Here is a 13,241-nt window from a genome sequence, read left to right as displayed (position 1 = left end):
CACACACCCTTTTGTTGCTCTTTAAAGGGCTTGTTCACCCTCAGGGGTCCTCCATCTCCCCTTATTCTCATTCTTCTCCATGCCCATTCTTCCTCCAAGTGTCCTTCTACTCGAATATTGGTAAGTTCCCCCCTTTTCACTATGTTCTTTCTGTTCTGCTATGTTCTGGTCCATTCTGGGTCCGATATCTCCAGAAGCCTCGACTTTGTGCACAAAAAATAAACAAATAAAATAAAATGCTCTCCCCATTTCTCTCCAAATCCAACTGCTAAATGATGTCCAGAGAATCCCTGGGATTGTCAATCCCCATGATCTATCGTCTCCCACTGTTTCAATTCAAATCCACCCACCAATCAGTCATTCCACTCAAGCAACAGCAAGTTTGAACTCATACCTTTGAATAGCAACAGGGAGAGGATAGAAAAATGCATGATCAAACAAAAGGAATGCATTTAGTGGATTCCCAGCTAAGGCTAAGCTGGTGAGCTTGCCATAGAGGATTATATGAAAATATCACCTCTGAACTGTGATGGAACCGTGTACTCTGTGAATCCCTCATTAAACATCTCAACCTTTGGGAGAAAATACATGTTGTGCTGCAAATATGGATCAATCAAATAGTTTTTTTATATCGTGCTTTTTAATCGGTATTTAAGAATAAATCTCATATTGATTGACAATGCAAGCTTTACTAAAACCAAAAGTCACTGGGCGCAAACTCCAGTGAACATGGTGGACGTGGGATCACTTGAATATGCTTCTCTTTGAGGAATTCTTACATCTGAGCAGCCCAAGGTGGTGGAGAATTGGGGTTGTGGAAGTAAAACCCTGACTGTGCACGTCCTGGATGCTTCTTCTGTGTCGCTGACAGAAACTGTTTCTCCAAATACCCACGGATGATGGCCAGTGAGCAAGGCATGTGTCCATGGATCGATTGCCTTCCCAAGGGTAGGTGAGGGGGGAGGTTGGGGTGAGGGATTAGCCTTGCCACAAAGGCTTCTAAAACCTTCAGGCTGACCGACACTGTGGTTTGCGGTGTAGCAGTTAACGCTATTTTTTAGAGGGTGCTTCTGTGTATTTCAGACCGCACTTAAGCCAGAAGTCGACCACATACGTAATGTACATGTGCATAAGTCATTTAACTCTAGGCACAAAAATCAAAACTTTCATAGAAAAAACACACACACACACACACACACACACACACACACACACACACACACACACACACACACACACACACACACTGCTGGAATTATTTATATATATATATATATATATATATATATAAATAATTCCAGCAATCTGTGTGTGTGTGTGTGTGTGTGTGTGTGTGTGTGTGTGTGTGTGTCTGTGTGTGTGTGTGTGTGTGTGTGTGTGTGTGTGTGTGTGTGTCTGTCTGTCTGTGACCGCCGTTTCTCAACAACCGCCGGTCCGATCTGATTGAAATTTGCCAGGAATATTGCCGGGGACTCTCGGATATGCCTTTTCAAGGTTTGATATTAATCAAACGAGCGGTTCCCAAGTTACGGCCATTTTATTGCTTTTTTCAGTGTTGGAAAGGTGTATATATCGCAGCTGAAGTGTCGTTCCACCTTATCATGCCATTTTTTCCCAAAGATATCTCAGAATAATGATAACAGCATATTAATAATAATAATAATAGCACAATAATTGGCAGTAATAAAAAGAATAACGTGATACAATGACCAATGTCTGTCAACCAATAACGACCTATATATTGTCTGTCAACCAATAATGACCAATAACGTCTGTCAACCAATGACAGGACACGGAGCTATGACATCACGAATGATGTCACAATTAATGTTTATTTATTTATTTTTTTTGCACGATTGACATCACAATTCTTCTTCTTCTTCGTTTGGTATGACGTCACAATCGCTGGGGACCTGAGTATGTGCCTTTTCAAGGTTTGATATTGTTCTTCATCCATTCCAGCTGTTTCCCAAGTGTTTCCCAAGGTTTGAATTAATTGTTCAAATTATTAGTTAATCCCAAGGTTTGAATTTTCCCAAGGGAAACAGCTGTTTCCCAAGGGTTTGAAAGCTGTTTTTTCTAAGGTTTGAATTAATTGTTGTGCTTGGTCGACATTTGTGAATACATTTACAGAGAGAGGGGCGAGAGAGGAGGGGGGAAAGAGGGGGGAGAGAGGAGGGCGAGAGAGGGGGGCAAGAGAGGGGGCGAGAGAGGGGAGGGAGAGAGGGGAGGGAGAGAGAGGGGCGTCACAATTCAAGAGAGGGGGCGAGAGAGAGGGGCTTGAGAGGAGGGGCGAGACTAGGGGGGGAGAGAAGGGGGGGCGCGAGAGAGGAGGCGTCACAATTCTTCTTCTTCTTCGTTTGATATGACGTCACAATTGACGCTGGGGACCTGAGTATGTTTCCCAGGTGTTTCCCAAGTTATGGCCATCTATGATACGGTTGGTCCGATCTAATTGAAAAAATGCCCCAATCCAGTCGTCGTTTACGAGAGCGAAGGAACGAAGCTGCACATACTGGCACGCACCTACGGGCCCGCACATACTGGCAAGCACCTACGGGCCCGCACCAGTATATATAGATACACATATACATGTACATACACTTAATATATACTGATCTTCCATGTCTCTGGGTTTTTTTTTGTTGTTAAACATTTTGTTCATTTGACAAGAAAAAAATCTCACCCACCACTTTCTGTTTGTTTTATATTTGCCATTATGGGGTTATCTTGCCTGAAACAATGTTCCCACCTCTCACCGTGCACAGCTTGTCCAACAGCCATTTGAGCCGTTTTAAGCATAAAGGACCTTCCACGTTTCAACACCGCAGCTTTGGTCCTCTCGAGGCCCCCCTTTGTGTTTTCCCGTGCTGCGCGCATGAATTCCTGCACCTGGATGATAAAAGGCAGGTTGTAAAATTCTCGCTCTTCCATGATTGAGCCTCAATAATGTAAAAATAAAATATAATTTAAAATGTACATGATAAGTGAGACCCTGATGGAGTCTTCCTACTATCCTTGAAGAAGAGGGAGTTAATGCTTGAACAGATCAATAATTTGAGTAAGGTTAAAGCAAATACATCCAAACATACGCATACACACATACACGCCTGGTGTTAGCTTAATGGCTGGGGTGGTGGGCTTGGGATCCCAAGGTCCTGAGTTCAATCCCGCTCAGCTGTTGAAATAATACCAGGTGGGGTTAACTCAGCCTGCCATCCTTCCGAGGTCGGCAAAATGAGGGCCAGCTTACTGGTCTCCTGTGTCAGAGTGGCGACCCGTCCAGGATTGTGCCCAATAGCCAAGGAGATGCCTTCGGCAGCACCAACGCTCTGCACAGAGTATGGTCCCAATGGATGGATCCAATATATACACACACACACACACACACACACACACACACACACACACACACACACACACACACACACACACACACACACACACACACACACACACACACACACACACAGTTATAAAAAGATTGAAACAACTTTGACATCCTGCCATTTCTTTGTTTTTTGACTGATACTGTTTTCCCTTTCAGGGGTTGGTGGATTTATCGTGGTATTTGTTCCCTGGGATTTCTAGCTTAACTATGCCATTGATAGTGAAGCAGAAGACAAAAGTGTTGGCTCTGTAGTATGAGGCTAAATCATATGAAGACACCCACCGGAGGTTCTGCCGGGAATGCGACTTCAGAACACGTGATGAACCACAAACTGTGCCATTCAACGTATTGTGAAACATTTTGAGCACAAGGGTACAATGCACAACTCGAGAAAGGGCCACAGTGGCAGGCCAGCATCGGTAACCAAGAGCGAAGCCAAAATCGACGCCATGTGGGGTTTTGTAGTGGACAGTCCCAATAAGTCCCAGCGCTCCCAGAAGCTCGGTATCAAATCAACATCAGTCTGGCGTATCCTCACTGAGGAAATGAAGCTTTTCCCTTACATCATCTCAATTAGGCATAAACTGAGTCGAGACGACATGAGAAGGAGACTTGCAATGTGCAATTGGCTCAGTGACAGGATGGATACCAACCGCCCTGCCACACTGGATGATCTGAAGCAGGAGGTGTCAGACTACCTCCAGGCAGTGCCACATGAGACCGACAGGAAAGTTGGACAGAACTTTGGAGTCAGGATCAATGCCTGTCTGAACCACGGAGGGTCACACATCAAGAACGTCAATTACAAGGATTTTGCACAAAAGCCAATTTCAGACCTTGGGCTCTCAGTAACTCCTGCAGTGATTTACTGCAATAGCAATCAGTGATAGAAAATGCGTCATAAGCTTTGAAGAAATGTTTGGTTCACATTCCTTTGGTTTCTCTTTCTTTGTAAATCAACATTTGTATACATTTAAAGTTGCATCACTCTTTTTGAAACACCCTGTGTGCATATATATATATATATATATATATATATATATATATATATATATATATATATATATATATATATATATACATATATATATATATATAGATACATACATATATATATCTTCTTCTTCTTCTTTCGGCTGCTCCCGTTCGGAGTCGCCACAGCGGATCATCCGTATGATCCGCATAGTGATTTGGCACATGATTTATGCCGGATGCCCTTCCTGACGCAACCCTGGTCGCCTCTTATGACACAGGGATATGGTATACCTATTTTAACCGGGGTATACACCGGCCCAGTACACTGGTACTCATTTCGCCGACCTCGGAAGGATGACAGGCTGAGTCAACCCCCTGGTGTATTAATTCAGTGGCCCAACGGGGCTTGAACTCAGGACCTTTTGGATTCCAAGCCGCTGCCCGAACCACTGCGCCAACACCAGGCATATATATATGTATATATATATATATATATATATATATATATATATATATATATATATATATATATATATATATATATATATATATATATATATATATATACATACACATATATACATACATATATACATATATATATATATATATACACATATATATACATATATATGTATATATGTATATGTATATATATGTATATGTATATATATATATGTATGTATATGTATATATATATATGTATATGTATACATATACATACATATATATATATACATATACATATATATACATATACATATATATATATACATATACATATATATATACATATATATATATATATATATATATATATATACATATATATATATATACATATATATATATATATATACATATACATATATATATATACATATATATATATATATACATATATATATATATATATATATATATATATATATATACATATATATATATATATACATATATATATATATATATACATATATATATATATATATATATATATATATATATATATATATATATATATATATATATATATATATATATATATATATATATATATATATATATATATATATATATATATATATATATATATATATATATATATATATATATATATATATATACATATATATATATATATATATATATATATACATATACATATATATATATATACATATATATATATATATATATATATATATATATATATGTATATATGTATATGAAACCACACAAAATAGAACAATGCTTGTGACAAAAAAGGGAGGAAGAACTACAATAGAGAAAGCAAACAACAAAACAAAAACATACTGGACGTTTGCTATTCTTCAACTTTTCTGAAAGAGCAGCAGCTGGCCCAGGCCTTTCTTCATCGACTTCATCAGCGCTTCCATCACTGTAGCTCTCAAACTCACTGGAGCTCCAGCAATCATCAGGTGAAATGTCTGCAACCCCGGACTCAAGTCCTCCACCGACAAGCGTCACTGGGTCGTAGATAAAATCCTCACCGGACACTGCAGTTGGAAGAGATGCCAGGAGGTTATTTTTAAAACAGAATCTAATCTTATCCTGCTTTTCACCTCTTTTGAATGAGTTCACATTGGCTATCTCATCATTCAAAAGCAAAATCACAAGGTAAACGAGTAAGCTACTACCCATTCAAATCTGCACCACCAAAATTTATTTTCAACAATCACATGTATTAATTATGTGCAGTATGCTGAGCTCAGCCAATAAGAAAAAGACACCATGACATTTCCCTGCCAATCATCAATGGTGCATATTTTTAAACACAAAAACATCAAACATATATGCACAAAACAACATGACGCCTTGTTTTACCTGTGATCTTCATTTTTCTATAGTTCCTGCTCCTTTTAAACTTGTTCACAGTTTCTGGTGCTCAAAGGCGGTGTTTGTCATTTGGGGGCCCCATACAAAATGCAATAATGGCACAATGGTGCCCCGTGAGCCCTGTCACTCTCTCGTCACCCTAAAATACGTGATTTGGTGTCCGTCTGTCTGACGTATTCGGTTGTTACTTCTGCAATCTCAACCAATTAACCTTGCCAAGGGGATTGCAGGTCAAAAGACAAAGGTTGTAGCAACTTCATTTGCCCCCCCCCCCCCCATTTTGCCTCCCCCCCTCCCCCACTCGGGTTTTCCAAGGTGGGGCAGTGCAAATTATCTTTGTAATTGTGTATCGTGTAGCACCATTCCCGGTGGTGGTGGGAGAGGGTATTACGAGTGACGCTTCACAACCCTCAATTGTATCATGACTCACGAGTAAGAGGACTGTTATATTTTCACACCTGCTTAGCCAATGCTGCTTTAGCCTCGATTGCAAAAAAATCCAGAGGAATTGCCATTTTTTATTAATTTTTTCCACATTTCAAAGATGTATATATAGAAGCTTAAGCATCGTTCCACCTTATCGTGCCATATTTTTCCAAGGATATTTCAGAACAATGATAATAGCATATTAATAATAATGTTAACATTACAGTACTGTATTACAAAATAATAATATTAATAAAAATAATGGTACAGTAATATAAAGAACTAGACGACCTGTGAACTCGTTGGGTTCCCGTTGTGACAGCGGTTGAAGAAAAAAAATCATTTCAAGAAAAAAAAAAGATAGCTCCAGCGAACTATACCACTGAGGTTGTTTGCATTGAATAAATACTCCCAAAGAGTACTTGACTGAATCGGGAATTGATTTTTTTGTTGTTGTTGCCCAATTTGAACGAAACTTGATACTGCACACCACAGGCCAATGGTAAGTAAGGTGGCCCTAAAATTTTTGCGCTATCGTGTACCGTTTTGGCTGTATTTCGGGAACATACATACAAGATGAGAGTTTTAGTAATATACTAGATGACCCGTGAACCCGTTGGGTTCCCGTTGTGACAGCGGTTGATGAAAAAAATCATTTCAAGAAAAACAAAAGATAGCTCCAGAGAACTATACTGCTGAGGTTGTTTGCATTGATCAAATTCTCCCGAAGAGTACATAACTGAATCAGGAATTGATTTTTAAATATTTTTTCGTTCCCCGATTTGAACGAAACCTGACACTGCACCCCGCAGCAGAATGGTGAGTAAGGTGGCCCTAAAATTTTTGCACTATCGTGTACCGTTTTGGCTGTATTTCGGGAACATACATACATAGATACAAGATGAGAGTTTTAGTAATACTAGTGCGGGCCCGTACGTGCATGGCTGTACATGCAAAAAAAATTTTTCAGAAATAGTACTTTCAAACCGCGTGTTAGAAACAACAACCACACAGGCCGTTCCTTTGCTCTCGCGTGCCGTACGTGTGTGGCCATACGTGCAGAAAAAAAAAACAACAAAAAAAAACGTACGTGCAAAAAGAAAAAAAATAATTGTGACATCATTGTAAGGGCGAAGGGGAAGGGGGAGATTCACGTGCACCCAGTGAACGCCCCCTGGATCCACCATTGAATTTTGTAATCGTCCTGTCTCATTAAACATCACAGTAAAAATTTTTAATCAATTCATTGCGTCACTGTAATTGCTTTACTTGAGATGGAGCATTCCCTTCGCGATATGTTTATCACCACTCGCAAGTTTGTACGTTTTGTCAGCAAAGTGAAACCCCATCCTCGGGGGCCCTGTCTCGAAAGATTGTGAACCACGAACGGCGTGTGGGGGCCCCTTGTCATCTCGGGGCCCCATGCGATTGCATGGTATATACGCCCACAACGTCGCCTCTGCTGGTGCTTGTGCCCTTCTGAGCAGACCGTTTGAAGTTACCTCCTCTTCTTTCTGCCAATGCCCTTCTGTTATTCATCTTCATCATATGCCGCTACCACTATTCATTGTGAGAAAAGTTTTAGGTTTTAGCCCAGAAACATAAAGTTTGCTTCTTTCCCCACAGAGTTGAGACCTATGTATGACATAAAAATTATGGCTGTACAATTAGAGTCTTGAGTTATACTAATTACATTTTTACACGTGGTGGGGGCGAAGAATGGTGGGACGCGCATGGACTAGGAAGAGTTGATAGTTTATGGTCGTGTGCTGACATTCTTTGCAGACTCAACTTCTTATGATCCCTAATTCTGATAAACAAAAACAGACTTTGTGATGTGGATGAAATGAAGGGTCGTTGAAAACAGGGAGGAAAGACATGCTAAAAGTTCAGAGGGACAGTCCATGGACTCAGGGTTTAAGTAATTGACAGAATTGGAAAATAAATTGTGAATAAGAAGATGAAGAGAATGAGATGAAGAAAAATAATAAAACATGGGGCATTCATGTTGGAGAGGTATGGAAAACTAAACATTTTAAAAAACGTCATTACAAGTTTTTATAAAGAAACAAATTATTTATATTAGGAGGTAATGACAATGAAATGGATAAATTATCAGCAAAGGAAGGAATTAATGAGTGGAATGGGTTAGTATTTTTTTCCCCGTTAAATAAAGTTTTATCAAATAAAAAAATTGAAAACAATAAGAAGTATATTGGATTGTAGGGAAACATGAAAGGAATACACCAAGGATGAGAACAGCACTCGGTGGAGCACATAACTCCACCAGGCTGAACAGTTTACATTTTTTTTATATCCCATTGACAGGCCGGATCTGGATCCGGACCTTAACTAACATCTAATTTCTAATCAATTGGATCTTGTCACCTCCCAATTCATCCACATAGTTTTGTCATAACTTGTCCATAACTTTGAGATATCGTGCTAAATATCGTTTTTGGTCCCATCTCTAAATGGTAAAGAATCAGTTTTAAAATTATCGTATCTGGATTCACCATATCGTATCTGGATTAATTCGTCCTTGTGACACACTCAACGTGTCCACCAAATTTTGGCCGAGTCTGTCCATAACCTTTTGAGATATCGTGCTATATATCGGTTTTAGCCCTATCCCTCAATGGTGAAGAATAACACTTAAAAAAATTCGTGTATCCGTATCTGTGTCTTCATCAAAATATCATTTCGACCTTGTCACACACCTCCAAAGCCAGTCGCCGACTGGGCATCTTACGTCGTGAAAAGTCCTTCATTGGCACACATGAGCTTCGAACCATTAACAAAGCTTTCATTCACAGTCTGATGGAGTACTGCTCCCCCTCTGGGGTGGTGCACCTGCCACACACTGAGCTTGAATTCCTGCTGTGGAAACCAAGGCTTTTAGGATCATTGGTATCTTCCGCGATGAAGCTGAGTCTTTGGATCTCTCACTCTCTCACCGGAGGCAAGCCGGTGGTCTTTCTGTCTTCCACAGTCTCCTCTCCGGCCTCGCCCCCTCCTACTCTGGCTGTGATCTGTCCCCAAAATATTTCATCAGGGTGCTCAAGGTCCACCAAAAAACCCCTTCTGGTAAATCCTTCCACACTCTCTTCAATCCCACTCCTCCCTCCAGATCTTCAAAACAGCAGTTTAGGCCTAAGTCACATTTGCTCTACGGCGAGGATACAGCAGCCGTACGCCCTCTGAATTGACAGAAACGTGCGGCGGCCGCAGAGTTTCTGCGGTGGCCTCAGGGTGGCCCCACGCCGTTTGGCTCTATTTTACAGGCCGTAGGGGTCGCCGTGGAATTATAGCGTGGAGTTATAACTTTTTCCATTTCTACGTTCGCCGCAGCAATTTGACAAGCCGAAACAAAAGAACTGGTAAACAAACAAAAAAAAAATAAAATAAAATAAAATAAAAAGAACCCACTCGTTACCGTCCGTCTGGCCGCACATTCGCCTTAGGGCCCCCCTGCGGTCCCCCTGCGGTCGCCTTGCGTCTGCCTTGAAAATTCTATGGCTGCCGCAGGAATGCCCGAAGGTCACTGTGCGACATCAAATCAAAGACCGTATGGCACGCCCACGTTTTCGGTCTCCACAATTTATAAATACGCCGTGCGGCTCCCCGAAAAATAAAAACATATGTGACTGCTGCATTGTGTGACAGTGGAAATACTGCGGCCGCCCTATGATTGCTAGTGGCCGTAGATTTTGTAGACCCCCACGGCCGCCGTGGCAAATGTGACTTAGGCCTCACCACCGTCGCATATCTTCCCTTACGCAAAATCTTGATCTTTACTACCCCCATTAATCCACCCCTAACCCACCTCCTTCAAATTCCCTGTTTTCCTTCCTGAAAATCCCTGTAGTACCATCTTGTTTACCCTGTGTACCCCACCCCATCCCTCTCCCTTCCACAGCTATCCTATTGTCTTTGTTCCCCACTATTTTGTGCTTCTCTCTCCTGCCCCTCTTGACTCCTGCCTTATTATATGTTTCTATGTAATAGCTCTCTCAGACGAGCCTCGACTTGGTATACAAAAAAAAAAACCCTTGTGTCCACCAAATTTCAGCCGAATCCATCCACAACTCATTGAGACATCCTATTCACAGACAAAGACAGACAGACAGGAATGAAAATATAACCTCCACCCACCTTCGTGGCACAGGTAATGAAAGAAAGGTGATGTGTCAGACCGAAATCCATGCTTTCTAGCTGAGGCCTGGAGAGTTAGGCCAGAGACATACAAACACAAATTTGATAAGAAAAATCCAAGTAGCTCTGGATATAATACATGAAAATGGGTTAAAACCACAGATAAAAACAGAGATGAAACAGCATCAGAAAGACAGGACAGATCCAGTGCGGGAATGTTGGTTTTAAAAAGCTTTCACGAAGCAGATAAAAGCCAGTATTCAACAGGCTCCTTGGTCAAGTAAGGAGTATTTTTTTTGCCGATAAAATTTATCTTTACCTGCGACTGCAAAAATATACTTGAACCTTGGTACTTCATTTTTGCAAATGCTCCCTCATTACCCCCATTTTGTTTTCATCACTTCACATGCATCAATTAATCTCTGGAAATTCCATCAGGATTAGATAGCAGCCCTGAAAGCTGAATATTTGAGTCAATAAACTGGTCTCAATTTCCACTGGTTAATTTTATTCAATTACTGAAAACTGTTCAATCTTGTTATCTCAAAACCAGAATATGAATGTTGGACCTCGTCAGCCAGTTCATGAAAGAATTTGGCCAAAAGAAATGTTCCCTAACCGATCCCACAAGAATGTGACAGTATGAATAATTGGGAGAAATAAAAAAAGAACTTAATATCAGGATTATGAAAATTTGTTGTGCTGATGTAGAAATATCACATATTAATTACATAAGGAGAGTCAGAAAGCTCTTTTATTTAAAAAAATTATCTTCCAAAGGCATCAAGGAGACTCTCCCGTTACTTCGAAGAATGTGCGGCATGGTTTGGAAACAACATAAAAAGGGACAAACATCTGTGCCAAATTTTCTTCATGCCAAGCCAGTCCTTCATAGTTGGAGGAGGAAACTTTCTGACATCAGTGATGTCCTCAATCAAACAGATTTGCAGGGCATTCAAACATTCAAAATGATATCTGTATATATATTTACAGCAAAATTTAATATCGTCAATCTACTCTTGGGATTTATGCAAACGGTAACGGTGAAACGTTTACATATAAACACTTGCCCTTTAATTCTCGTTTGATTTTTATCTCTCATAAACTGGGAAAGGACATGAGGAAATGTGGTCTATCCTGAACTCATACAGGTAATTCGGAATTTTGACAAAAATTTTCCAAAACCATTTATGTCATCATCGTTCTCAATGAAGCATGTTACACAATCGCCTTAGTTAGCCTGGTATCAGAATGGAAACTCTTGTCTGATCCAATTCTACATCTAAGACTTGATGGCTTTAAGGCAAGCATTCTGGTGCTGAACTATCTTTCAACCCTACAGGTCAAAATGATATGAAAAAAACTTTAAATACATAACATGGTCCAATGCTACATGAATTTTGGTTGTGAATGAGTTCATATAAAAGATGTGCTGCTGCTTAGGTTTTGAAAAGGAATGTCACAACATCGTCGGTGAAAAAGGTATGGCGCATCATGAACATCGAGATAAGTGTAACGGGACATTATTTGTAAACACTTCGGGCAAGGGTTGGTTACCCACTGGAGGGGAAGCTGGGTTGAGGTTCAAAGGACACTTCATCATAAATCACCTCATCCTCTTGTTTTCCATCGGTCTCTCTGCAATGTGAGAAAATTACGTTTCAATCCAAATTGTAGAGTTACACGAAGACATGATAATTTATCTTACCCAAGTGTGCTTAGTAAATAAAAAAAATACCAAGTAGAAAAATAAAAGTACAATTTTTGCGCTATCTTTCCACTATTACCTCTGAATAGAAGCCTCATGAAAGTCAGTTGGTGATGTCCTGTTGGTTCCATTTGACCCATTTCTCGGTTCTGGTGCTACCGATGAGGTTTCCTCCGGAACAACCAAAGTGGAGCAAGAATCTTCGGAAGCAAACAATTTCAAAGTTATGTTGTAGTTTTTCACTTTGAATAATATTTATGCATCTAAGCTCCTAATCTTTAAAATAATACGTGTGGCATTCGTAAAAAAAAAAAAAATTAAGGGCAAAGAGCTTTAAATGCGTGAGTAAAAGGCCCAAATGAAAAGTTCAACGTCGAATAAAAACCCCAGAGAAAAGAATCTCAACTTTGGTGTATTTCTTTTTATTAATTTGACACAATTGAGACTTGTGAGAGAGCTGGATGATGAGTGGAGGATCAGCAAACTCACAGAGGTGACTGGTGAAATCGGCAGAGAAGAATGACTCGGACGTAGTAAATGAGGTGAAGGGGAGCAGGTAGCAGAAAGAAGGCAAGGGGTCAGCAACATTGAGAATGTTCCGGAATCGATACGGGAGATGATAGTTATCACAATGTGGCACTGAGTTTCAATCTTGAAGGACAGGAAAGAAGAGTGTGAGAAAACGGCTTTGAGGATATGATTCCATCGATGGGACAAGAGGAAGAT

The 13,241-nt window shown here is 40.0% G+C and overlaps 1 protein-coding gene across 4 annotated transcripts in view; it reads right to left on the bottom strand.

Annotated features, from left to right (window-relative positions):
* The window catches only part of ARHGEF10 (Rho guanine nucleotide exchange factor 10), a 133,480-nt gene that overhangs the window by 66,296 nt on the left and 53,943 nt on the right, over positions 1-13,241 (bottom strand). For all 4 annotated transcript variants that reach the window (XM_085898837.1, XM_085898838.1, XM_085898836.1 and 1 more), the window contains 4 exons: positions 12,595-12,715; positions 12,369-12,445; positions 5,684-5,886; positions 2,760-2,892 (listed from right to left, as the gene is read on the bottom strand). In XM_085898837.1, coding sequence (XP_085754963.1) covers positions 2,760-2,892; positions 5,684-5,886; positions 12,369-12,445; positions 12,595-12,715 — 534 coding nt within the window. The remainder of the gene's footprint in view (positions 1-2,759; positions 2,893-5,683; positions 5,887-12,368; positions 12,446-12,594; positions 12,716-13,241) is intronic.

The sequence above is a fragment of the Eptatretus burgeri genome, chromosome 10, assembly GCF_056783735.1.
Source record: "Eptatretus burgeri isolate ZD-2024b chromosome 10, Ebu_testis_v1, whole genome shotgun sequence".
Classification (NCBI taxonomy): Eukaryota; Metazoa; Chordata; class Myxini; order Myxiniformes; family Myxinidae; genus Eptatretus; species Eptatretus burgeri.
This window is presented reverse-complemented; position numbering and strand designations above follow the sequence as displayed.